The sequence below is a fragment of the Marmota flaviventris genome, chromosome 7 (genome assembly GCF_047511675.1).
Source record: "Marmota flaviventris isolate mMarFla1 chromosome 7, mMarFla1.hap1, whole genome shotgun sequence".
NCBI classification, from domain to species: Eukaryota; Metazoa; Chordata; class Mammalia; order Rodentia; family Sciuridae; genus Marmota; species Marmota flaviventris.
The window spans coordinates 62,820,324-62,847,118 of NC_092504.1; the positions used below are offsets into that span (position 1 = coordinate 62,820,324).

The 26,795-nt window shown below is 37.3% G+C and overlaps 1 protein-coding gene across 2 annotated transcripts in view; it reads left to right on the plus strand.

Annotated features, from left to right (window-relative positions):
* Positions 1-14,182: 14,182 nt before the first annotated feature.
* Positions 14,183-26,795, plus strand: part of Bmp2k (BMP2 inducible kinase) — a 130,070-nt gene continuing 117,457 nt past the window's right edge. For both annotated transcript variants that reach the window (XM_027939775.3, XM_071614357.1), the window contains exon 1: positions 14,183-14,558. In XM_027939775.3, the coding sequence (XP_027795576.1) occupies positions 14,393-14,558 (166 nt within the window). In that variant the 5' untranslated portion in view covers positions 14,183-14,392. The remainder of the gene's footprint in view (positions 14,559-26,795) is intronic.

The window sequence follows — 26,795 nt, forward strand, 5'->3', positions numbered from 1 at the left end:
TACGAAGACAAAAAAGTATGACAAATGTAAAATAGGTTAGATGAATGCTATGGACAACAGTGAAAGCTGAACAGGTTAAAGTGGAATCAGATGGGAAGTATGAGTCAGATTAAGTCAATCTTATAGGACCTATTATCAGAATCTATTGAAATCTCCGCTCTTGTCCAATATCCATTTCAAATGTGACCTCATCTGTAAAACCATACTCAATACTTTAAAATTAATCTCTCTCACTCTGCTCCTATAGCACTTCCTTTTTCTATCACAGCACTTAGAATTCTTCCTTATGTTAGATATGAATGCATCTGTTTTTTCAGTAGGGTATAACTCTTTAATAACAAAAATGTGTGCTATTAATCGTTTTATCTGTTGCAGAGTCACATATCACTATATGTGACTGAGTACATGTTCAGTCACAATGAACACTGGCTGATCACATGTTCATTGGATAACAAATCCTAAACTGAACATGAGTTGAAAGTGTGTTGAATTGTTTATAAAAGATAATCCTAATATTAAGATTCAAAGATATAAAATCAGGATGTAAATGCTGGTACAAATGTTTGTTGGTGAGAATATTTTCTGCTCTTACTGCATTTCTAGTCTTTTTAAAAAAAAAAACCCACATATTAACAAGCAAAATAATGGCATCATCAAAAACTTAAATTTCTCTTCAGAACCAAACTACACCATTCATGCATCCTACAAAATTAATCATTATTAATTAGAATTTAGAGAACTCAATCAGCACCATTGCCTTTATATTGTATTGTGCTTTTATCTGAGAAAATGTGATTTATGTGAAATTGTCATTATTGTTCTTTTTGCCAATAAACAAAAAGTACAGAAGTCATTAATCTATTGTCTTCTCTATTTCTTTCACAAAATATATGGCTTTACATGCCCCTAAGCCAGTAAAATTTGTTGGTTAAGAAATTATTTTTTATAACATAATATTATCTTAAAAGTGCTATTATGAATAATATTTACTACCCTCATGACTACTAAATAATGCATAAATATGAAACTGATTGTGATTACACATTCTGTAGGTATCTTAATGAGTAGATATGATAACAGGCTTCTCCTAAACAAGGACAACACAATTTTGCATTTTACTTCTAAGGAAGTCAGTTTTAGAATTTAAAAATTAGAACGTGTTTATAATTCTGAGTAGATTGAATTGATTGAATTCGTGATTAGTGTTACTTTTATGAAGAGAAATGTGACAACATGAAATATTAAGGAATGTTCTACTTAAATTACTAATCATGCATTCTTCTGTTGAAGATTTTGTTTTTGTTTTTTAAATATGTCTTGCTATATTGCCCAAGCTGTCCTCCAGCTTCTAGGTTCAAGTGATCCCCCCTGCCTCAGCCTCCAGAGTACCTGGGACTTTAGGTATATGCCACTGCACCCATCTCCTAATGAAGAAGAATTTAAACAAACTTTTAAAATAAGAAAATGTATTTGTATTCTTGAGAATTTCATTAAACAGACACAATCATGTATGTCTTAGAGGTATTTATTTTTATCCAAAATGTGCATACAGTATATATCTCAACTAATTTTATTAATTTAATTAAGTTTATTTAATAATTTAATTAAGTTTTTTTTATATGTGTAAAATTTGAAGTTGATGTCCATGAATAAAGAAAAGTGCATAGCTATCTAAGCATGCATTTATATACACATGTTAAAGTTATAAGTTTAGAGATCTTTGTTTGATTTAATAAGTATTTAACATCTATAATGTGTCAGCCTTGAGCTTTGTTGGCTGGGCTTGGTGGTGCACGCCTGGAATACCAGAGACTTGGGAGGCTGAGACAGAAGAATTGTTAAGTTCCAATCTAGCCTCAGCAACCTAATGAGGCCCTAAGCAACTTAATGAGACCCTTTCTCACAAAGGGCTAGGGATGTGATTCAGTATAAAGCACCCCTGGGTAAAATCATCAGCACAAAATTTTTTTAAAAAGTGCTTCTCTATACTGTGGATCCAACCTGAGAAATCAACAGAGAATATTCATTCCTATAAAAATGATAAGAATTTTAATAAATGTTAACAATATATGAATTGCTTTTAGCTCTTTAATTTCTTTTATTCCCAAACTGAAGTTACTCATGAAGGTAAATTTCCCTTGCATCTTGTAGATGCTTTGACTCACTGCTAGTTTATCAGTAAACATTGGGTGGGTGTGGTCATGGTAAATGGTAAATGTTGCCATCTGTCCCTATAAGCAGGACTACTGCTGACAAGAGATAAGAGAGAACGGAAACAAGGTGTAGTGTTGAAGTATGAAAAATGGAAAGGTTTTTTAAAAAGTATACTTACCCTTCGAAGAGCAATTATCTTGAATGTTATTTTTAGAGCAACATGCAAATAATATAATTGAAGAAGTTCAGTAAAAAGCAATTTTCAAATAGTATACTTTAAGCAGTGGATACATTAATATAATTTCCAGTTTAGCCTGGACTGTGCATTGAGATGATATCTAATCTTCATCAGGATGAAAAAAAATGACAAAAATTGCTTTTAGATAATTTTCAGTTACATTTCATAAAGATTTTTTCTGAGAAAAGATCTACAATGGGATCCTCTTTTGTATCATTAAACAGCAATACAGTCACATTTACCTTTAGTTATCTAGATTCTGATCAATTTTAACTGTCTCCTCAAAGCTTCATATTTAATTCCTTTCTATTTTCTGTGAATCATATATGTATAATTATATATATATATATATATATATATATATATATATATATATATATATATCATAGATATAATCATATATATATAATTGAAATGCTAATTCAGGGGTTGGGGTTGGTAGCCTAGCAGTTGAGAGCTTACCTAGCATACATAAGACTCTTGGAATGGAGCCCCTCCTTTGAAAAAAAATTAATTCAAAGAGGCATTTCTCAAAATTGAGGCTCTTTGTTTGATTTAATAAGTATTTAACATCTATAATGTGTCAGCCTTGAGCTTTGTAGGTGATGGAATTACTTAAAAATGTAAACCATACATCATGTATTTTATTTGACAGTTAAGAATTATTTTTAAAAAAAATATTTTTAGTTGTCAATTAAGTTTTTACTTTATCTATCTATCTATCTATTTATTTATATGTGGTCCTGAGGATCAAACCCAGGGCCTCACACATGCCAAGCAAGCACTCTACCACTGAGCCATAACCCCGGCCCAGTTAAAACTTCTATATAGTGATCAACTAAAGAATATTGTATGATAGGCTTTGTAAGTAGACAAAAAAATCTATGGATACATCTGAGAAATTGTGTATTATTATGAAGTGCAGAAGTTGGGAAAATCTTCTTGGAGGAGGTAAGTCAAGTCTGAATGCAGCATATTATCAAGAAGATGATGAGAAGGGAAAGATGGTGTTAATGATCAGGGAAAAAGAAAGAACAAAAAGGGTGAAAACAGTGAGATATTTTAGGTAATAGAAAGTTATTCAGTTTCCTAGAGCAGATTTGTGGGTTTTAAACTGTAGAGACCAGGCTTTGTTTTCAGATTTGCTTCAAGTTTCAATCACTTTTTCTTTAAGAAATGGAGTCTTGCTGTATTGTACAGCTGACCTCAAACTCCTGGTTCTCCAGAAATCCTCCTGCCTCACTCAGCCTCTGGAGGCACGTATATACATATATATATATATATATGTGTGTGTGTGTATATATATATATTATCACATATATATCATCATAGCATGTACATATCATCATGTCCAGCTTTCAGGTTTCAGAGTTTCTTGCCTAGCTTTATCTTTTTGTCACACTGTCTTGATTTTACCCCATTTGCTTGAGTTTTTTTACTCCAGAATCAGATTATCCTTACTTGTAGTTCCATATACTTGCCAGTTTCCCATTTCCTAGTCCTCTCCCACCCCAGCATTTCTTCTTCAGACTATCCTCAGAGATCAGGAAATCACCCAGGTTTAAGTTGGGCAGTGCTTTTCAGATCCATAAATGTTTATTAAGCACATACTAGGGACAGGTCTGTAGAAATGGAGAAGCTGTGGTTTTTACATTCCAGAAGGTTTCAGCCAGGGTAAAAACTCCCTCCTATCCCAAATCTGCTTCAATTTTATTGTCCTCAATCACGATTGCTATTTAAAGTTTACCAAAATAGGAAGAATAAAAAAAAATAGCAAAAAAACAAAAGAGAAGTACTAATGTGTGAGTCAGCTTTCTGTCACTGTACAAAATACCTGAGACAAAGCAACTTAAAGTAGGAAAGGTTTATTTTGGCTCCTGGATGTATTGTCCCTTGGCCCTGCTGTTTTGGGGCCCATAGTAGCATAGTACATCATTACTAGAAGTATATAAAAGGAGAGGCTGCTCACCTCATTGTGGCCAGGAAACACAGAGAGCAAGGACGAGGGGTCCTAATATCCCCTTCGGGAACACACCCACAGTGATCTTACTTCCTTTCACTAAGTCCCACTTTCTAATAGTTGTACCACCTCTCAATAGTGCCACAGGCTGATGACCAACCTCTTAATATCTGGAGGCCATTTAAAATTCAAACCATTAACAACTAAAAAGACTAAAATTCATCAAAAATGAGAATGAGTAGATTACATTTGTGAGGCACCTGTGATGAAAGGGAAGCATGGTAAAGTTGTTAAGAGTCAAAGCTCTGTCACTTCAACTATACCTTTGAACAAAATGTTACAAGAAAAGAGAAAGGGAACTGACATTTCTTGATCACCTACTATGTGTCCAGCACAGTGATTATTTGTTTATTTGTTAAATTTATTTTATTGCAGTATTAGGAATTGAACCCAGGTGTGTTCCACCACTGAGTTATATACCCAGCCCTTTTAATTTTATTTTTTCTTTTGAGGTTCTAAGTTGTTAAGCCTGGCCTTGAACTTATGATCCTCTTGCTACAGCATCCTGAGTTGCTTGGATTATAAGTGTGTGCCACTGTGCTAGTTAACATTTGTTATATGTTCTTGAATACTTATAGTTCATTCCACCTCCAGCCTCCACTTCAAAAAACAGAATACAAAATACCAGCAACACTACTGAAAATAAAAAGTAGAATGATTCTTCCTATTTTAAAGATGTCCAAAACTCAGGTATAGATAGGCTAAGCTTGAAGTTTCAGTTAGATCTGAGACTTGAATGTGGCTCAGCTACTCCCGCTCTACAACTTACTAGATTTTTGGCTAAGTCAGTCATTCATTTATTCAATATCCACTATATATCAAGCCTATTGCTAGACACTGAGTTTTAAGGAAACAATGTGACATGCTCCCTTTCTTTAGTAAAACTCTCATACTACAGTAGAGGAAGAAAGGCATGTAAGGAAACCCTTGTCACTGATAGATGTAGTTCTGGAGGTCTGTAAAGTGTGGTGTAAAGTACAAATAGAATCTAGTTTATTTTAATGTGGGACTGGCAGATGGCAGAGGTCAGGAAAACTCTTACAGGGGAGCTGGCCCTGGAGTTATACATAGTCTGATAGACCCAACCTGATCTTTTCTTAAAATTGGGAGCCATCTCGAAACAAAGCCATGAAAAGATAATTTCGGCTTTACTATAAATTACTGCAAATTCTGAACCTGCTTGGAATGCCTGCCGGTGCCTTGAACGCACCCATGCCTGGCTCTTTGACCAGATAGCAGCCCTCTCTGAAACTTTAGTGACGCCTCACAAATCTTGGCCTTCCCTGGCCAGATAACGACCTTCTCTGAGGCTCCAATGACCTTCATAAATTCTGATGTCAGGGCCAGCAAAAATGTAAACTACCATTAGTGTTATGCTCGTCAGAGTTCTGTTATCTGTAACCCCTCTTTGTGTAACTTTCTGGGCTATAAAGCTGGATTGCAGAAAAACTGTGTCTGCTGTCTTGTTCCCGCGGTTTTGGGTGGGAGAGGCAGCCCGGCCGGTCGAAATAATAAGCTTGCTTTAATTTGATTTTGATTGGAGTCAGTGGTCTTTTCTTGCATCCTGGTCTAGCAGTCTCCCACTGAGTCAGGTGACAGAAAAGACAAGCACTGGGGGCTGAAGCAGCTTGGTCAGAAATGAAAGTGGCTCAGGGCTGACAGGAATGATAGAGCTGAAAGTTGGGGGTGATTTCACTTCCTTTGTAAGAGGATTAAAAAAGTGTCATATATAGAATGCTAAGCATATGCATGAGACATACTAGATGTTCCATAAATACATCTTTCTCCCCTTCCTCTTTGTTTTCTCCATTTGGTTATAACCACATGCTATACCACTGAGGCCATCCTGCCTTTTGTGCTGTGGATTGAACCCAGGGTCCCACACATGCTAGGCAAGTATCTTACTTCTGAGCTACCTCCCTCCGTGATTTGTATCTTGTATGGATTTTTATTGTGAATTGATTTACACACAGACAAGCATTTCATACATGTTCAATAAATAGTCTCTCACAGTTGGCAGAAGTCTGGGTAAAACAAGATGTAGATTTTGATCAACGATTAAAACAAAAGCTGAATTTAGATTCAATCCTTTCTTCCTCTTTGTCTCCTACAATAACTTGAATAGATTTTCGCATATGTACATGTAAATATCATTGGTGTGTAGAGATTCAGCACACTGGGTAGAATTCAAGATTTTTCCATGGGAGCTGCTCACTTGCTTCCAAATTCAGAAGAGCTGCTTTTCTGTCTCCAGAACTTTCTATGATCAGAACATAAATTATACTGCCAGAGATTTAAAGTCATAATAATGCAACTTTAGGGCTCTTCATTTCTGTGCAGAGCTTATTCTTTCTCCCTCCCAATCTCCTTCTCTCTGTATTATATAGTTGTGCACACTACTTGTATCCCTTCCAAAACAGTGGAAACTCAGAGGCCTTGATTTGGTTTCACCTTATTTATTCAGTTTCTCCTAGCTTCCCCCAATCCACAGTGCTTTGCCTGTCATGGATACGCAACAAATATTTGTTAAACAAATACCTGTCTGTTTTAGTCATCTTTTTCACTGCCATGTCTAAAAAGACCTGACAAGAACAATAGAGGAGGAAAAGTTTATTTGGGGATTCATGGTTTCAGATAATAGATGATAGGCTCCATTCCTTGGGGCTCAGGTGAGATGCAACATCATGGTTGAAGAGTATGGCAGAGGGAAGTGGCTCAGGAAGAAGAGAGAGAGAGCTCCTCTCAACAAAGATAAAATATGCACCCCAAAACAGGGACCCACCTACTCAAGCCAGCCTATAGTTACCACCCAGTTAATTCCTGTCAGGAGATTAACTCTCATAATCCAGTCATTTCACCACTACACCTCCTAGTATTGTATCACATATGAGCTTTTGGGGGACACCACATATCTAAAGTATAACCTGGCTAATTCAGAATTTAAATATAATCTCACTTCTATAGTAAACAAGATTATATTTAATTCCCTGAGGTATATAGTAGTACTCATATTGGATGAGTGGTTAGGGGGCTTTATCACCTCAGACTGTAGTCATCTTGTTATTTGTTGCAAGGAGTTTGTATGATGTTGTGGTTAAGAGAATGAACCATAAAGCCATACTACCTGATTTTGAGCACTGTTACAAATCATAAGACATCAGGAATGTGACCTGATCTCTCTGTATATCAATATTCTCATCCATAAAGTAGGAGTAATGATAGAATCAATCTCATAGTGTTGTCATGAAGATTTATTGATTCAATATTTGTAAAGCACTTTAGAATAACATTGGCACATTGCAAGTGCCCAACAGGAATTAGTGCTAATTTTTATATAAGGTACTAGCTCAACCATAGGAAGGAACTTCAATGCAAGGCTATTAAGAAAAATGAGGGCAGAAACATATCCAGGAATATGATTTCAATCCCACACTAGGACAATTACTTCTCTAGGTAAGAAGTTATTGCCTGTGATGAAGTGTGAGGAATGCTATAGACCTGGTGGCAGGACCTTCCTGCCCTGACCCCATTCAGCTGAGTGGGGATCAAAGTGCTTTTCTTGATGGTGAAGTTGCCTATTTCCTGCAGTGTTCTGAAAAACATGGTCAAAGTGGGGGGAAAAACTCCTTCTCAGAAACATTTAATGTCAAATGAGTTACTTTTTTTTTAATTTATTCTTTTTATTGGTTGTTCAAAACATTATAAAGCTCTTGACATATCATATTTCATACATTAGATTCAAGTTGGTTATGAACTCCCAATTTTACCCCAAATACAGATTGAAGAATCACATTGGTTACACATCCACATTTTTACATAATGCCCTATTAGTAACTGTTGTATTCTGCTACCTTTCCTATCCTCTACTGTCCCCCCTCCCTCCCCTCCCATCTTCTCTCTCTACCCCATCCACTGTAATTCATTTCTCTCCTTGTTTATTTTCCCATTCCCCTCACAACCTCTTATATGTAATTTTGTATAACAATGAGGGTCTCCCTCCATTACCATGCAATTTCCCTTTTCTCTCCCTTTCCCTCCCACCTCATGTAGCTGTTTAATGTTAATCTTTTCTTCCTGCTCTTCCTCCCTGCTCTGTTCTTAGTTGCTCTCATTATATCAAAGAAGACATTTGGTATTTGTTTTTTAGGGATTGGCTAGCTTCACTAAGCATAATCTGCTCTAGTGCCATCCATTTCCCTGCAAATTCTATGATTTTGTCATTTTTTAGAGCTGCGTAATACTCCATGGTTTATAAATGCCACATTTTTTTTTATCCATTCATCTATTGAAGGGCATCTGGGTTGGTTCTACAGTCTAGCAATTGTGAATTGTGCTGCTATGAACATCGATGTGGCAGTATCCCTGTAGTAAGCTCTTTTAAGGTCTTCAGGGAATAGTCCGAGAAGGGCAATAGCTGGGTCAAATGGTGGTTCCATTCCCAGCTTTCCCAGGAATCTCCATACTGCTTTCCAAATTGGCCGCACTAGTTTGCAGTCCCACCAGCAATGTACAAGAGTACCCTTTTCGCCACATCCTCGCCAGCACTTGTTGTTGTTTGACTTCATAATGGCTGCCAATCTTACTGGAGTGAGATGGTATCTTAGGGTGGTTTTGATTTGCATTTCTCTGACTGCTAGAGATGGTGAGCATTTTTTCATGTACTTGTTGATTGATTGTATGTCCTCCTCTGAGAAGTGTCTGTTCAGGTCTTTGGCCCATTTGTTGATTGGGTTATTTGTTTTCTTTTTCTATTAAGAATATTTGTGGAGCTGGGCACGGAGGTGCACACCTGTAATCCCAGTGGCTCAGGAGGCTGAGACAGGAGGATTTCAAGTTCAAAGCCAGCCTCAGCAACTTAGTAAGGCCCTGAACAACTTAATGAGACCTTGTCTCAAAATAAAAAATAAAAAGGGCTAGGTATGTAGCTTATGGTAAAGAGCCCCTGGGTTCACTCCCTAGTTTAGAAAAAAAGAATATTTGTGAATTTTAAACTGTACTACTAGATTGATTTTTTTAGGTATATATAAATTTTTACAAGATGTCGTGATTATGTCAGTTTTAACAGAAGATTTAAATATTGGTGATTTTTGAAAAAAACATTTCATTATGGAGATGTATATATTACTTAACTGGACTTTAGAACTTTATTATGATTTGCAGCATTAGGGACTGAACTGAAAGACCTGAAACAAGCACTTTACCACTGAGCTACAGCCCCAGCCCTTTTTATTTTGAGACAGGGTATTGCTAAATTGCCCAGGCTGCCCCTGCCCTTGTAATCCTCCTGCTTCAACCTTTGAAGGCACTGGGATTACAGGTGTGCACTATCATGCCAGGCAGAATTTTCTTTATTTTTTAAAAACAAAGATACAGATATTAAGTCTGTAGTAAATTATTCTCTTTTTTTTGGTAAATTATTCTTAATAAAATATAAGCTAAGAATAATAGAAGATGTATCACCAAAGGAAAATGTTGAGTTCAGTAAAAATAATTAAGCATTTGAAGAGATGACTTATAAAGGCAATTATGGCAATGAAATCAGCCTAGTGGGATAAGCATATTTTATTTGATCTGTGTCAGTCTTTCTTACTTTACATATTGTCTTTGAGAGGCATTCTAATGCAAAATAGATGAGGGTTAAAGTGACAGGAAGGGTTATAATTTTCCCATAGAAGACATAAATAACAATTTTCCCTTCCTTCATGGTCAAAATTCTTCCTGTGTAAGGATCTCAGAATAGTTTAGTTAGCTACAATGTTCTCTTGACTTTATCAGAATAGTGTAATGTGAAACCTTGCAATGTGAAACAATCTATTTTTAAAAGAGTCTTTGTTAGGTGGCTACTTCCCAATTATTTGAAAGCATTTGAAAGATTGAGATAGCTATAAAAAATTGAAATATAATTTCTTTTACCTTTGTGAAACAATTCTCTTTGTTTTGACTGTAAGTCACCTCAATGCCAATGTTTGAGATGAACAGAATCTACATTATCTTCACATTTTTCTCTGGAGATTTCATTTTTAAACAGCAAGTCAAGTCAGGTATTTTTCTTTTTCTTTTTAAAAAATATTTAGTTTTTTAGTTGTAGTTGGACACAATACCTTTATTTTATCTATTCATATGTGGTGCTGAGGATTGAACCTAGGGCCCTGCACGTGCTAGGTGAGCGCTCAATTGCTGAGCCACAACTCCAGTCCCAAGTCGGGTATTTCATAGCCATGGTCTAATACAAATAAAAGATGGGGCTCCTGGGTTGGTAAGCATGTAGAAGTGCCGGGAAGGTGGTGTGCCCCAGGAAGGAAGGGGACCCCTAGGCATCCCCTCCTCCATGCTTTGCCTCTTCCATGTGGTTGTTCCTGAGTTGTATCCATTATAATAAACTAGTAAATTGAATATGACCTTCGATGTTGATGTAGCTAATAACCTCCACATCATTTTTGATGGATGAATGATCTCCTAATGTGGAAGTATCAAATCAAACCTGAAAGAGCACATTGATTCAGCTATACAGTTTTTGATGGTGTCATCTTGGTTCAACTCTGGCTACTACCACTGGGAGATGGGTGTAGGAACATGGAAAGAATGGGATCTGAGCATTTGCAAAAAAGCTCTTAACAACAACAAAGATAAAATTGTTGAAGAATAGGCAATCTGAGCTGTATCTAAGAGAAATATAAAGTACTTCTCTACCACCACAATGCCTGAAACTGTTTCTACATGAGTCCCACACACATATAGTGGGGATTTTCTTGAATATGGGCATTGGAAATATTTCCTTTTCAACATTAGTGGTGAACCCATGTCTTCATAGTCACCAAAATTTCTGCTTCAGAACTACTATATCCATTTTTTTTGTTTTGTTTTAGAGAGTGAGTCTTGCTATATTGCCCAGGTTGATCCTGAATTCTTGGGTTCAAACAATCCTCCTGACTTGTTTTCTTGAGTAGCTGGGATAATAGCTGTGTAGCACTACTTCCAGAACAAGAACAGTAGTTTATTACATATAAGAACTGCATGATTCAGTACTATGAAAGTCATTTTTTTTTTTTTTTAAGATAGGGTTTTGTTTTGTTGCCTGGGCAGCCTTCAAACTTGAAATCCTCCTGCCTCAGCCTCCCAAAAGCTGGGATAATAGGCAGGTACTACTACACAGTAATAAACCAGTAATTTTAAACCAGTAATTTTTCAGCATAGGATTGAGAAATCAATATATGCCTAAAACACTTTTTGAAACTATCTAAAAGACTAGAATTCTTAGAGCATGATTTTTCCTACTGACAATAGCCTGCCCTCAGTATTTCAATTTCTACAAATTGGTTTAAGAATACTCTTCTTAAGTCACACATTTACTAGGAGGATACAATCTGCCTGACAACAGGTATCAAGATCTTTTGGTAGTGCTTGTAAATGTTTTGCACTTTGGTTAGAAATATGGTAGTTTTGCTCTCTTATTCTATCTCTTTCTCTTTCACCAGACTGGCCTCAAGTGTAGCTGGGATTACAGGCTTGTGCAATTGCACCTGACAGCATTTTTGTGTTTTTAAGTAATATAATGTTACTGTTATAGAATATGTGTAGTTAAAATATTCTGTGATCAGAGTATATTCAAGTTTCATCATGTTTGGTGACAAATCAAAGACCATATTGCTTGTTGTTGCTCATAGTTTTCAGAGGGTGCCTATAGCTTAAGCTTCAAAATCAGAAAACATTACATGGGCTCAAGGAAGTGATTTTCTTTACCATGACAATTGTGGTAAGTTGACACCCAAAATGATAACTTTATTCCTGTGTTGTAATTAGGTGAACTTGCATTAGGCTCAAACTTTGCAGCCCCCCCCCCCCCCCAAACTGGAGGCTGACTCCGGTTTTGAATTGCAAGAAGTAAATTTCTCCATTATTCTGCCTGAAAAACATAATTCAAATGTTGTAGGAATGAGACTCTATAGTGAATCCCCCTAGTAAGGAAAATGGTCCGCTTATTTCCAAGTGGAAATCCCCAATTGCCACATCATATCAATCATCTGACACATAATCTGACTTCCATTGAGCTGGAATGTATTTTAAAGGTCAGGTCTCTGGATGAAGAATTTTAGTGGGTTATGGAGCAGAAATGCCTAAATCTGGAGCATTGCTTTACTGCTGGCAGAAATAGCTTCTCTTCAAATAGCAGAGAGGAAGAAAGAATGATTTTTAAGCTCCAAGTCTTTTTTGCGTGAGCACATTTTCCTATGTTTTTGCCTGCACTTCATTACGAAGTTGGACTAAGAAATGGGAAAATAACCATTTTAATCTACTTTCATAAAAGATGCACACTCGAGTCCAGCAGACATAATTTGTCCTATATTTTAAAATCTGGGAAATGCCACATTAGAATAAAAATTCCAGATTTTTGGCTCCTGTGAAGAAATTACAAACCCTGGGTATGGTGGCCGTTTCCTATGTGGAAAAGTAGGCTGGAGTTGAGAATCTGCTGCACTCTTTACACGTGCTCTACAATTTGCCATTCCTTACCACTGCCAAATTTCTTCCTTTTGCCCATTTTCATTTTGCCTGCTCTACTCTGCAGGGAAGTGACTCTTCAGTTTAATCAGGTTATTAAATTGATGAAACAGTTTTTTTTTTTTAAAGTAAATCTTTTTAAGGGTTGGGGGGGGGGCACCAATAACTGCTTTTGCTTCGGAAGTCCTAAATCTGCGGATCTTAAAAGATGTGATGACCCTTAACTACTTTTTCAGAATGGCCAGAAGCGTGGAACTGGGAGTCGATGGATGGTCCCCGCTACCACTAGGCAGCTGGGTGACCTTGGGCAACTCCGTTAAGCTCTCTCAGTCAAAGGTGATAAATTGGTCTGCTTAAATATTTGTTTTGAATACCCCACAAGATTGTTGCACCGCACAAAACGAGATTTTAAAAGTAGTTCTAAGTAATTTATAAGTTACAAAATGCTTCCTAGCGCAAGCGTCCGCTACAGTGCGACAACACCGCGGCTTCAGAAGTTGCGTTACTTGAATTCACTCCTGTTTCCCGTTTTCCAATGATCCCACCTCCCACGCTCAGGTGGGCGAGCGGAAGAAGCTTCACAGGGTATTAGGTTTGGAAAACTGTCTTAAGAAATAAAGCAAGAAGTTCCTTGGAGAGGGTAAAGTTGTGGGCTGCATTTTTAGGACCCCCAGAGTGACATACCGACGCCGGGCTGAATTCACAGCCCCCGTCGCAGAGCCAGCGCGGGAACCAGTCCCTGGGCCATCTCTCTGCTTGGAGTATGGCCTCACAGACCAGGCCCAAACCCTCCCAGCGCGACCCAAAACCGGGACCCCGACTTCGCTCTCACCCCCAACCCCCACAATCACGTCCCCGGTTCCTCCTCCACGTGACAAGAGCCGGAACCGTCACTTCCGGCGGCGCAGTAGCGCGCCTGCGCGGGGCGCCCGGGCTCTGTGAGCGGTTGTCAGCAGCGCTGTGCCACCAACGGCTGCGAGTGGCGGGCGGGACGGGTCGGGCTGGGCGGCGGCAGCGCGGCAGGCTGCGGTCCTAAGGGTGTGCAGCAGCGCGGTCCAGCCCACTGCCCTGAGCGGCCGGCCGCCCCGCCCCTTCCCTCTCCCTCCCTCCTTCGCTCCCTCCTCCCAGGCTCGCGCTCGGGCATTCTGTGAGGCGGCGAAGGCGCCCGGGGCGCTCGCGGAGGCGTCGTCCTCGCCCCAGCGCTCGGGCCCGCCCCCCTGTGCCCCGCCCTGTCTCCGCCCTCCCCACCGCCCTCTGCGGGAGCCGGGCAGCTGCAGCAGAGCCGCGGAGCGGGCGGCGGGCCGGAGCTGTGCGCTCGCGGCGCGCGGAATGTGAGGCTTGGCGGCCCGCAGCACGCTCGGACGCTCGGACGGGCGAAGGGCGGCGACCCCTCGCGGACGCCCGGCGCGCGCCGGGCCGGGGACTCGCCCTCTCGCTTGCCCTTGCGCTTTCCCCGTGCCCTCCAGCGCGCCGGCGGGACCATGAAGAAGTTCTCTCGGATGCCCAAGTCGGAGGGAAGCGGCGGCGGCGGAGCAGCGGGTGGCGTGGCGGCCGGGGCCGGCTGCGGCTCTGGCGGCTCGTCCGTGGGTGTCCGGGTGTTCTCAGTCGGCCGCTACCAGGTCACCCTGGAGGAGTCGCTGGCCGAAGGTACGGGCGCCCGGGAAAGCTCGGGCAGGCAGGTGAGGGAGGGCTGGGGCGTGGCGGTGGCTTCCCGGGTCCTCACCCTCTCGACCCACTCTTCTTCCCTGTTCTGCCTCTTCTGCTGGGCCAAGAGGGCTCCTAGAGAGTAACTCGGGCTTTCGTTCTTAAGAACGGCGATTAGGGCGCCGATTAGGGCGCCGTTCTTTCATTACTAGTTTAAATTGTTTTCTGTTTTTCTTGACGTGAGGAAATAAATACAAGACGTCCTAGCAAATGATGTGGTGTCATGATTGGGCCAGTGACTCATTGAGGGTCAGATCGAGCAGGATTGAGGCTCTGCTTTGCCAGCTGTGGCTCAGGCGGGTGTCATGCGTTGGCCTCTTAATCGGAGCTTCCACCCGCGACGCAGGGCACAGGACCCTGCAGCCCCTGGTTGAGCCTGGGATTTGCTTCTGCTCAGTCATCAGTTGAAAAACTATACACACATACAATGTCTGTTGATACTCTGTCCCAAATTTAGTTAAGAGGTGGCTTTGGGGAGCAGGTAAACTTGAAGCCTGTTATCTTTGTTCTTTAGAATCTTCTACATCGGGCAAGGTACTTTTCCTGCCTCCCAGTGTGACTTTTTTGGTAGGTTAACTTTCATTCTTGGAGTTTTATGGTGAATCTTTCATTATCTGTAACTAGTTAGGACAAAGGTAGAAGTCTAGTTATAGAAAAAGTTTACAATGTTTAAAAAGAAATCTAGTTTTGTATTTCTGGTATAAATGGCTTGTAGAAAATACTTTCTCTTTTTTATTGCATGCTTTGTTGACCTTGAACTTTTAATTGCAAAATGATACTACAAAATAAATGCTTAAAAATTCATAAGAAATAATTTCTGTCAGTAAATGGCCCTTTAAGTTCTAAGATTAAGAGAAAAGAAATCTGAAAGAGTAGTTTTGGTTCTGGGAGACTTACTAGAGTTAGACCTTGATGTAGTTTGAAAACAGGAGATTGAGATTTCACTTCTATTTTTTTGATATGCCATAAACAAGAGAATATTAGTGCAAGAGAAAACACTTAAGATTTTTATCTATAAAATATTCTAGGCAGAGAGAAATATGGAATTATTCAGGGGTGAATGTCATTATTTTGTAAGTCATTGCTAAAAATAATAAACCTAGCCGAGTCTTGAAGAGGTGGTAGGAGGAGTATCCTTAGCTTCTCTAAAGAATAAGTATATGGTGACTGGTTTTGATATATTTACTATGCTGTAAGATTTCCTAGCTTTTTATTACACATGAATTTCAGTTGTTGGTTTAGATTGGGATTTACATCCCAATTTAAGAACACATGGCCATGAACTCAGTGTCATACTTCTGTCTTTGAGTTGTTTTAATATTTAATTAAAATGTAGCTTGAGTATTGTTACAGTCACTTCCTCACTAAATCCCAGACAGTTCTTTTATTTAGTATGTAGAAAGTATTGACGTTTCTGTTTGTAACTTTTATCACTGCTCTAAGCATATCCTGGCCCATTTTCAATTAAAATATGTAGTTTTGAAAAATGAAAACAAAAATGACTTTCAAAAGGAGAGTTTCATTTACCTATAAAAACAAACAAAAACCTTTTCAAGCACTAATGTCATTGTTAAGAGTGTTCCACTGAATTTTTTTATAAATTTGTCATTACTCATTTTGAAAAATGAGTAATCAAATGCTAGAGGGAAGCAAGGGTTAAAGATACCCTTTTGGAAGAGGAACTTCCCCAGCTCACACCTCAACTCCTGGGATCCTGCATTAAGTCTTCCCTAAAAGAGAGCCAAGGCTTAGGCTTTTTTCCCTTGTGTATTTCTTATCTCTCTAGCCACATCCAACTGAAATTACGAATATTCAGTTTACTTTTGATCCGGATGGGTTTGTTCTTATTTCACATGCTTAATATCTTCTCTCCATTCTAAACAAGTAAGGCCACGAGTTAGATATTTAAGCACAAGTCTGGTTCACATTTAAGCATGATTAATAAGTAGTTGACTGGTTTCTGTCAATTGGGCCAAGTGCTTGCAAAAAAGCATTATAGTCTAGAGTACCTGAATAGGGGAGAAGTATACCACTGAGTGGAAAAGGTAGTAGAAGCTAAGACAGACCAAAATACAAACTTGGTAGATTTTACACTTTTTGCTTTGGGTCAATGTTGTTTAAACAGGACTAGGACATAGTAGATGCCATGCATATGTCATTATGCTACTGCAAACATAGGAAGCTTTTCAGAATGACTTTTGCAGTGTCTTTTCAGTAAATCTCTCAATCTCCCCCCCCCCCCCCCCCTATATATATACACACACATACATACATACATACATAATTAGTTATGTTCCAGAAGTTACTATGAACACTGCATTAGTGAATAGTGAGTTATTACTTTTAGGGGAAAATAACAGGATTATGATCTGGTAAGCCTTTGTTAACAACATTGTTGTCAACTGATCAGTATAAAACCTTGCCTTATGTGAGTTTCTGTTTAAAGACATCTTATTTAATATATATTATTGATTCATTAGTATTGAAATCATTGCCAGTAGTGCTGTAATTTATGCTTAAATGAGGATGATTAACAAGCATTTTCTCTATTGGGGACATCACAGTACACATTATTTTAGCCCTGTGCTTAGGACCACTTGCAACAGTGAAATCATCAATAAAAAGCAAAAAATGAGAAAAACATGATACTAAATTAACCATGAAAAGGATACTTCTTTACAATATGAGAGTTGAAGTAAGAACAAGCAAGTCAGGAGACTCCAGTTTTTTACCATTGTGGACATGTCTGTAAATGACTAGGAGAGTGCTGTGAATAATGGGCATTAAAAAAAATTTTGTCAAGTAGGGGGATTTGCAAACATGGAATCCCCAAGTTATAATGTTTAACTATTATTATACATATGTGTATACACATATCTATTATACGTATAATTTAAAAAAGCTGATTTTAGGGGCATACTCATTTTGTTATAGCTAAATTATTGGGGTGGTTTCCTCTCCAAAATATGTATTTTCTATCATATTGTTTTCCTAGTCAAGCATATATACTGTATATTTGAAAATGCTGAAATTTGTACCTTTTTAGTTCTTGTTCAGAGTTTAGAGGATGACATAGACATTTTCATAGTTTTGGTTTCAGGAATCTATTTTGAGCAAACTCCAACTTTGGGCTTTAGAAATGAATTAGAATTATATGTCACTTTTAGCTTGAAATAGTCAAATTGTCAAGCACATGTAATTGCATGTAACCTTCAGGTTTTAATTAAGACATGGGATTGGCTTGTTCATATGTATCACCATAAGAAGGCCTTAATGATAATGGAAAGGAGTCAGTATTTGTGTAGGGTACATTTTTTTCCCCTAAATATTCTTGGCACAAATAGACTTAAATAAAATAAAATGTCAAGACTGAGAGACCAATGATAACTGGTAGAGATAATCTAATAGTGAGGTTATAAGGCTTGGATAGGAATGGTACTGTGAATATGGTGAGGAGGGTAGGACTTACTGATGTGATCATGGGGGTTATTGGTTCTGTCAGTTGCAGCCTCTAAAACTTAGTTAACTGTTTAGAGTGAGTAAATATAAGCTAAAGATTAACCAATTCTCATTGTTAATTTTACAGGAAGGTAGTAAAATATAACATCTGATTTTGCTATAGAAATCAGAAGAAAATGATAGATGTAAGTATGATATCTTATTTGCAAAAATCATCTGTGGCTACTCAGTAATCTCTAAATTAATGCTCTCAAGAGAGGACAGAGGGAAAGATTTTATAGAAATCTCAACAATCGTTATTAACCCACAACTCTTTCCTTATATGTACCATGCACTGCTAGGTGCTACTTATATAGTGGCCTTATGAATCTTATAGTCTGGTGTGGGAGACAAATGTTAAAACTAAGCAAATAAAAATCATTCAGTTAATGTAGTTAAAATTGAAGAGAAATTAGGGTTTTATGAGAGAACAACTAATTCAATTTAGATTAGGAACTCAAGCTTTTTTCAACATTTTGCAGAAATCTGAAGGATGAGAGGATTTAGACAAAAGTTTTGAGATATGAAGGTAAGGGTGGTTTGGAGCTTATGGTGAAAAGGAAAAACTCTTTGTGAAGAAGTATTTCAGGAACTGAAATATTCTCAGAGCTGTGGACTACAATGAGTGAATCAAGAAGAATAGAGACCCAAGATAATGTTGAAGAGGTGACCTGGGTCAGGGATTTTGTATGCTATTTGAGTTTAGGTTTTACCTAAATTGCAATGGGAAGATATTGAAGAATTTAAATTGGGACAGTGACATGCAATTTATATTTTCATATGGTCATACTGATTGCTAGATGGAAAGTGGTTGAAATGGGGATGAAATGCTGGAGGTGGATTGGACATTGGTGCATTAGTAGGAAGTGTCAAGAATGACTTGCTTATGCAATTCTTGGATGGAGGTACTATTTGCTGAGATAAGCAATGAACAGATTTGGTGGTGGTGGGGGTGTTAGGAGACTATCTAGTAGTCCATGTTTAATTGAGACATCTGGGAAGAAATGTCAAATTGGAACTTGGGTATAGGGAATGAAGCTCAGCAATGAAGGCTAGGTTTAGAGATAGGTACTTCAATTTGTGAGTATTTGGCTGTTATTTAAAGACCAGGGAGAGGATGGATGTAGGGAGACAGTGTAAAATGAGAAGGTCCTCACTGAAGATCTCCTGTAGAGTGTTGGTCTCAACATTTAGTGTTCATCAGAATCCTTCGGAGGATCTGATAAAACCCAGAATGTTGAGCCTGACTTCCAAAGTTTGATTTTGTCTTGGGAAGGCCCAGCATTTGCATTTCTGCCAGTTTCCTCAGTGGTGCTGATGCTGCTGATCCCAGAATCACACCTTGAAAACTACTGATTAGAGCAGGAGAAGACCTAAGAAAGAGCTACCAGAGAGGTATGAGATTCTGATGCCTAGAAACTAAGACTATTTCAAGAAGTAGAGGGAGTGAACAGTTGTGTTGCTGAGAAGTCATCTTATTGGATCACATTTTTTGGCCTGGCATTCGCAGTTATCCATGCTCAGACCTTCTTGCCTCTGGTTGTTTGCTAGATGAATATTCTACTCCAGTCTCTTTATTTCTACTTCCTGTTATTCCATCTCTAAATCTCATAGTTGCCTGTCTACTTCTGCCTCTGTAACTCTTGCTCCTTAACTCCAGTTATGATCACTTCCTTCTTCCTGTGGACACTTGTAGCTATTTGCCTTTCCCCCTCTTATCACATTTAATCTTTTGTTTTGAGATACAATTATGCAAGCACTTAGAAACATGAAAGTGGTTAATTATTCCTTTTTACCTCTCTTGGTAAATAAACTTTTTGAGGCTAGACAGACTCTGTTTTAATTGAGTTTACTAATTGTCTTACTACATATGGTTAGTCAGATGCTTCTCAAAGGAAATAATGTGTGATTTTTTAAAGTTACCATACAGTGTGCTTCAATAGAATTTAAGACCTAATTTGCAAATTGAAAAGTACCAGTCTTTATTGGATCACCAAAGGATCTTAAATTTAGGCCAGGGGACTTTATTGGATCTTAAATTTAGGCCAGGGGACTATAAATTTTCAATTTTGGTGATGCCAAAAAGCAGTTAGGACAAAGTGTCATTTCGGTTGCTTCCTTTAAATAAGGTGAAGAAAGAATAACCCAGCATGGTGGCATATGCCAGTAAATACCAGGTATTTGGGAGGCAGAGGCAGGAGGATTTCAAGTTCAAGGTCAGCCTTGGCAACTTCAAAATATACACTATTACTTTAAAAGGGGCTGGGGTGTAGCTCAAGAGTAGAGCACTTACCTAATGTGTACAGGACCATGGGTTTGATCCCCAGTAACACACATACACTCACAAAACAGCAACAGCAACAGAAACAAAGGAAAAAACCCCAAACCAAGACAAATAACAAAAAAAGCAATCCAAAGGAATAACCTAAATGTCCTCTTGTTATCTTACTCTATTGACAGTATATTTTTCTTCATTCTACAGAGGTAACTGAGTGAAAAAAGGAAAGTATTATCACATTATTTTACATTCTGCCTTTGACTTTTGACAGACTTTTTGCATGGAGAGCTTTTTGAGGGTAGAACCAGGGGTTGATTCTATATCACTCCTGTCCTTAATTCCTGCCATTGCAATTTTTTGTTGTTGAAGTAAACTCTTAGAACACATTATTTCCTCCTCTGAGACATAGAGTCAATATATATTATGAAGGTAAAGAAGGAAATGTGTGACAGTACCTAATAGTGCATTTCAGATCTCTCAGTAAATACAGCTGAACTTTAGATTCAGATTCGGTTATAAGCTTTCAATGAAATCTGGTTCTGAAATTGTAATACCTTGCTTTTAGATTGGGTATCACATTTATCTGAATACATACCACATTTACATTTGTATAAAATCTAAACTTTTAATTAAATAACTTTTAATATTTAATTATATATAGATTTCAGGTATTAATCAGCTATATGGAATTTTGACTTTCATAGCAGCATATGCTGTCACATGAAATGAAAGTGATTTGTAGTAAAGGACACTACATAGAATATTTGGTTGTTTATATTCTCATTGTAGGATTAATTTCTAGAATGTAATTTTTAAAAACATTTGTTTAACATTTATTTTTTAGTTGTAGGTGGACACAATACCTTTATTTTATCTGTTCATATGTGGTGCTGGGGATTGAACTCAGTGCCTCACCCAGGTTAGGCAAGCGCTCTCCCACTGAGCCACAACCCCAGCCCCTAGAATGTAATTTTTGATTGTCCACTGATTTCTTTAGAGGTGGCAGTTTTATTCAAGGACAAACACTAACACTGAAGCAATTATTTCCAATTTTCAGCATTTCAAAAACTTAGTGGAAATTATGTATTTCCAATAAAGATACTAAATTTCATTATGTCAAATTTCTTTATTTTTAGCTGTAGTTAACTGTCATTAATATTGACATTTTCAGGCTTAGCAGATTGAAAAGTTTATGTCTTTATTTTAAAAATAATGAAAATGAATTATTCATTTATTAATGAATTTATTAGTATCTTCCATCTAGTAGTCTGTAGGAGGGAGTAATAGACAAGATCCTTGATGTTAATATTGGGCATCATGCTAGAAGTTAGGATTGATTCTGAATCTTCTATAATGTTCTTAACTAAGCTTGTATATTATTTCGATTTTCTTCCATTTCCCATCTTTTTTTTGGTCAAAATTTGAGGTGTAGACTCCATGTATGTATGTGTTTATGTATGTATGTCTCACAGTACATTTGGTCGCTATCCAATGATTAAAGCCTCAAGTTGGAATTAAGAGTCCTAAATAGTGATTACAAAGTTGCCATATTTTATTTAGTTGTCTGGACATAAATTTTTGTCTCCAAAGTGTTGAGGTTGTTTATTTCTTCATTATATTTCCTATGTTTCTGGTGAACCATTTACCTATCCACTATTTTAAGGGGGACTGATTTGGGAAGTTGAGTGTTTAGTGACAGGCTGTTCTAAATGATTGGGTACTTAGCTAATTGGAAATTCTCTGTATTCTCTTTATGAATGAGATCAGTCAGCACATGTTTGCTAACAGTTGGAATTTTTGGTTTATCCCACCTAGTCTTGATGAATTCCAGTAGCATTAGGAAAATAGTTTGGGATATAGTCTTTAGAGAGGCATTTTGCAATGCATATTATTTTAAAATATGAAATGATTGTTATTACTGGTTTGCCTATTGTAACATTTTTTATTGTCTTTGAAACAGTGCCTTCTTGGAGGCAACTATCAGGAGAACAAAAGGGCAAAACTTGGAGTCAGGGCAGCTGCTAGTCCCTGTTCTACCCTTACCTCACATTGTGATATTTTGACCTGTTTCTTCAAGGAAAAAAAAAATGTAGTTAAAGATGAATTTGTAGCACATTTTTCCATTTTAGCGTTCTATGATTTTGTCTATAATAGCTCCTTTTTATTTTTAATGGATGACAGAATTTTTATTTGTAAAATAAAAATTTACAGACAATAAGATAAATTTATTACTGTGTACCATGTGATAAATGAGAGAATGAACAATTGCAACCAAAGTCTTCCAACTATTTTTTTCTCTGAGCCTGACAGCAGGACTATTCAACCTGTTTTCCAGAAATGCTACATCATCAAACCTATCATTTACCCAGTTTTACACTGACCTTCATGTCAGGTGTTCTTTTTTTCCTCAACAATATCAGTAATTAATTTAAGTATAAGTGAACTAGATACTATAATTAAAAGGTATACAAGTTCAACATGTAAAAAGCAAGTAATAACTATATGGTCTATACATATGTTACACTTTAAATATTAATACACCAATAAGTTAAAATCAAAAGATGGGGAAAGTAAGCATGAGAAATCTGAACTTCAGCTATTATTATAAAATAAATTTCAAGAAAAAGTATTTTCAGAGTTAAAGGGGAACATTTCATAACCATAATAGGGTAACTTCTTCAACAAAGCATAACAATCCTGAATATGTTTGTCCCTAATAACAATTTCAAAATACATGAAGTAAAAATTAATGAAACTAGAAAGACATCTATAATCATATATTTTTTAATAACTTTATTTTATTTATTTATTTTTATGTGGTGCTGAGGTTTGAACCCATGGCCTCTTCACACGTGCTAGGCGAGCGCTGTACCACTGAGCCACAACCCCAGCCCCTAATCGTATTTGGAGATTTTAAACCTCCTTACTTTGCTGGAAGGAGTATTGATATAGAAAGCTTAACAATGTTATCAGCCACCTTGACCTACTTTGTAACTACTTTTTATTGCTCTTTTTGATAAGAGAAAATCATGGGATAGGGAAAGGTAGCAATGAACCATTTTAGAATTAAGATCATAATGAAAAGATTATATTTGATTATCATACATTTGAGTTCACAGTGGATTAGCAGTATATTTTTTATTGTACAATGTGAACTTTTTTGGGCGGGGGGCGGGTACTGGGGATTGAACCCAGGGCCTTGTTCATGCAAGGGGAGCATTCTGCCAGCTGAGGTATATCCTCAGCCCTTCAATATAAACTTATTCCTTAATTAATGGGAAAAAATATTTTCAAAAGTTGCTATGGGGCTCTTTGAGATCAAGGAGTAGTAGCTTGTATAAAATTATGTGGCATTTCAGAAAATGATTTAGTTTCAGAAATTATGCCACCTAAATTACTTATTTTATCTTTTTGTTCTCCAAATGACTCATTTGTAATATATGTATTTTAGAAGCTATCAGGAATAAAAAAAAATTGTTTTTCAAGTTTTTATTTGAAAATAATTTATGAAGGAGAGTTATGATAATACTTTCTCTGAGTTTATGCATAGAAAGTTTTTACCCATGATATGTGTGCAGTTTTGTCACTTTTTGTTTCCGGTGCTGTCAACCCTCATTTGGGTCCTTAATGTCTCTTTTAGAGAATTACATTAACATTCAGACTGTGCTTTCAGCCTGTTTCCTTGCCAAACCAGTTTTTATGTTCCTTCCAGTTTATTCTTCCTGAAATGGACTTCTGCTCATGTCTCTGTCGTATTTGTTTAGCTAAGTGGAGTACAGATCATGACACTGGGATTCAAGACTTTCTGCAGTGTGATTTCAGTCCACATGCTATTAACTTTAATATCACTTTTATTTCATATGTATAATATTGCACTTGATAATTCCTGTGCTTCTCATACGTATTTCTGCTTCTGGTGTGAGTATTTGTGACACCCCCCCCCCCCCAAATTCATATATTGAAATACTAACCCCTATGGTGATAGTATTAGGAAGTAAGGCCTTTGGGAGGTGATTAGGTCAAGAGACAGTGAATCCTCATGAATGGAATTTATGCCCTTGTAAAAGAGATCCCATAGAGACACGTTTTACCCCTTCAGCCATGTGAAATCACAGTGAGAAGAGGTCTATGAGGAGATGGGTCCTCACTAGACACTAAATCTGCCAGCTTTTTTTATTTTGGACTTCCTAGCCTCCAGAACTGTGAGAAATAAATTTGTTGTCTACATGTCACCCAATTTGTGGCTTTTTAAAATAGAGTCAGAACAAACTAAGACATTTTCTCATTCTTAATTTTTGGCTTATGTTGTTATTTTTGTTTAGCATGGAGACACCTGCTTCCCCCATTCTATTAAAATTGGGTCTTAGAGGATACATTTAAAATACAGTTACTTTCTTACAATTTTTGTTTGTCCATGAAACTCGGCAACCAGATGAGTGTTATCTTTGAATGCCCTCTGTAGCAGCTGTTACTCATAGCTGGTGTCTTACACAGCTTTGTTTTTATTCCAGTAGAATGTGAAGTTTACTTTAAAATGTAGTCCCTTTATTCCTTGGTTTGTAATCATCTTTTATCTCTTGCGGTGCTGTTACTCATGGTAGGTATTCAGTACATTTCTAAGAGATTAAGTTTTGGAATTAAAAAATGGTCAGAGGGCCTGTTAAGTATTACTGTAAAACAATTGAACAGCAACTACATTTTGACATATTCAACTATCCAGTTGATGTTTAGGAGTTGATGTTTGGGGTGGGTGTGTGTATTTTGTGGTGTTAGGGATTGAACTCTTTTTTTGTCTTTTTATAGAAACTAAAATAAGGAAATATTTGATAATTAGGTGCAGTAGTACAATGGATGAAAAAAATAGCACCAGATTTAATGTTGAGTTTGTGGCCTTTTTTATTTGTTATGATTACATGTATTTGTTTCATGGGTACTGCATTGTACTTCTTATTAAGTATAGCTCTCAAAATGTACTTGCTTGAGTTCCCTTGAGCTAATATTATCACTTCACCAAAGAAGTAGGATAGAGAGGAACTGGGTAGATCTAAAATGTTGCTCTGAATAACTGACCTTAAGAAAGAAACTATTTCGGGCCTGAATCCCAGTGGCTTGGGAGGCTGAGACAGGAGAATTGTGAGTTCAAAGCCAGCCTCAGTAAAAGCGAGGTGCTAAGCAACTCAGTGAGAACCTGTCTCTAAACAAAATGAGCTGGGGATGTGGCTCAGTGGTTGAGTGCCTCTGAGTAAAATCCCCAGTACCAAACAAGAAGAAAAGAAAAAAAGAAACTGTTTTGGGAATGGTCAGCTGCATATGGCTTTCTGTTGAGTGGCAGTACCAACACGTAATGGGATGATAAATATCTGAAAGGGGTGAGGGATTAGGAAGAATGTAAATTCATCTCTTTAAGAATTTGAGGGAAGTTAATTTGGGGTCCCCTCTAACTGGTTTGTGTGAAACCGGAGCTACTTATTTTATAGGTAGAGAGGCATTGAGTTTGCTTTTAGATTAGGAAATGTGTAAGCTTGTCACAAAAGTTAGAAGGTAGTGAACCAAGACTTTCAGTATTGTTAATAGCTAGTCATCACCTGATGTTCTTCTATTCCTTTGTTGATTCCCTGGAAAAAAGGGTTCCAGCACACCATTTCTCTTGCCTAAATGCTATCATTACTTATTTTACTTAATTTTTGGTGGTTGAATTATTGTTAGAGCTGGTAGGAGCTTTTTACATATTAAACTATTTTCTTGAGAGTAAGATTATCAGTAGTTACAGTATTGATTTTACTATTCATGCTGAAATCAGTAAGATATTTGAACTAAAATGACTTAAAGCAAAACTAGTAAAATATTTTACTTAATGAATCTTCTCAGGACCATTTTTCTAGGAAGTAGAATTAAGCATTACTGGCTGTGACCCATTTTTTTGTTTTCTGGCCTGTATCACAGAATCTTTCCTACTGAATGTCAATGGTGTATTCTTTGTATAGAAAAAAATCTGATGCTACTGACTCATATCAGTAGAACACATGCTTTGAGTTATTTTATTTTTTCAGAAGTATGGTGTGTGTGTATATATGCTCAGATATGCATAGATTTGATGGTATCTTTCTGTGATCAGTAACAGAAATTTGTAAGATAGTTAAATGTGTGTATGGTAATATGGATATCTTAAAGGTGTGTGTGTGTGTGTGTGTGTGTGTGTGTGTGTGTATGGTATAGCTGATGGGCTGAAATTAGAATTAAACTAGGTCAACTGGATTGGTAAATGTTTAGTAATTTTTCAAAATCTTTTAGCAAAGTATTGTGTATATACTCCAGAGGAGAAACTCTTCAGAATATCAACTCATATTGATAATTGTTTTTTATTTCTAATCCATTTAAGAGGAGGTATTATGGATTTTATTGTT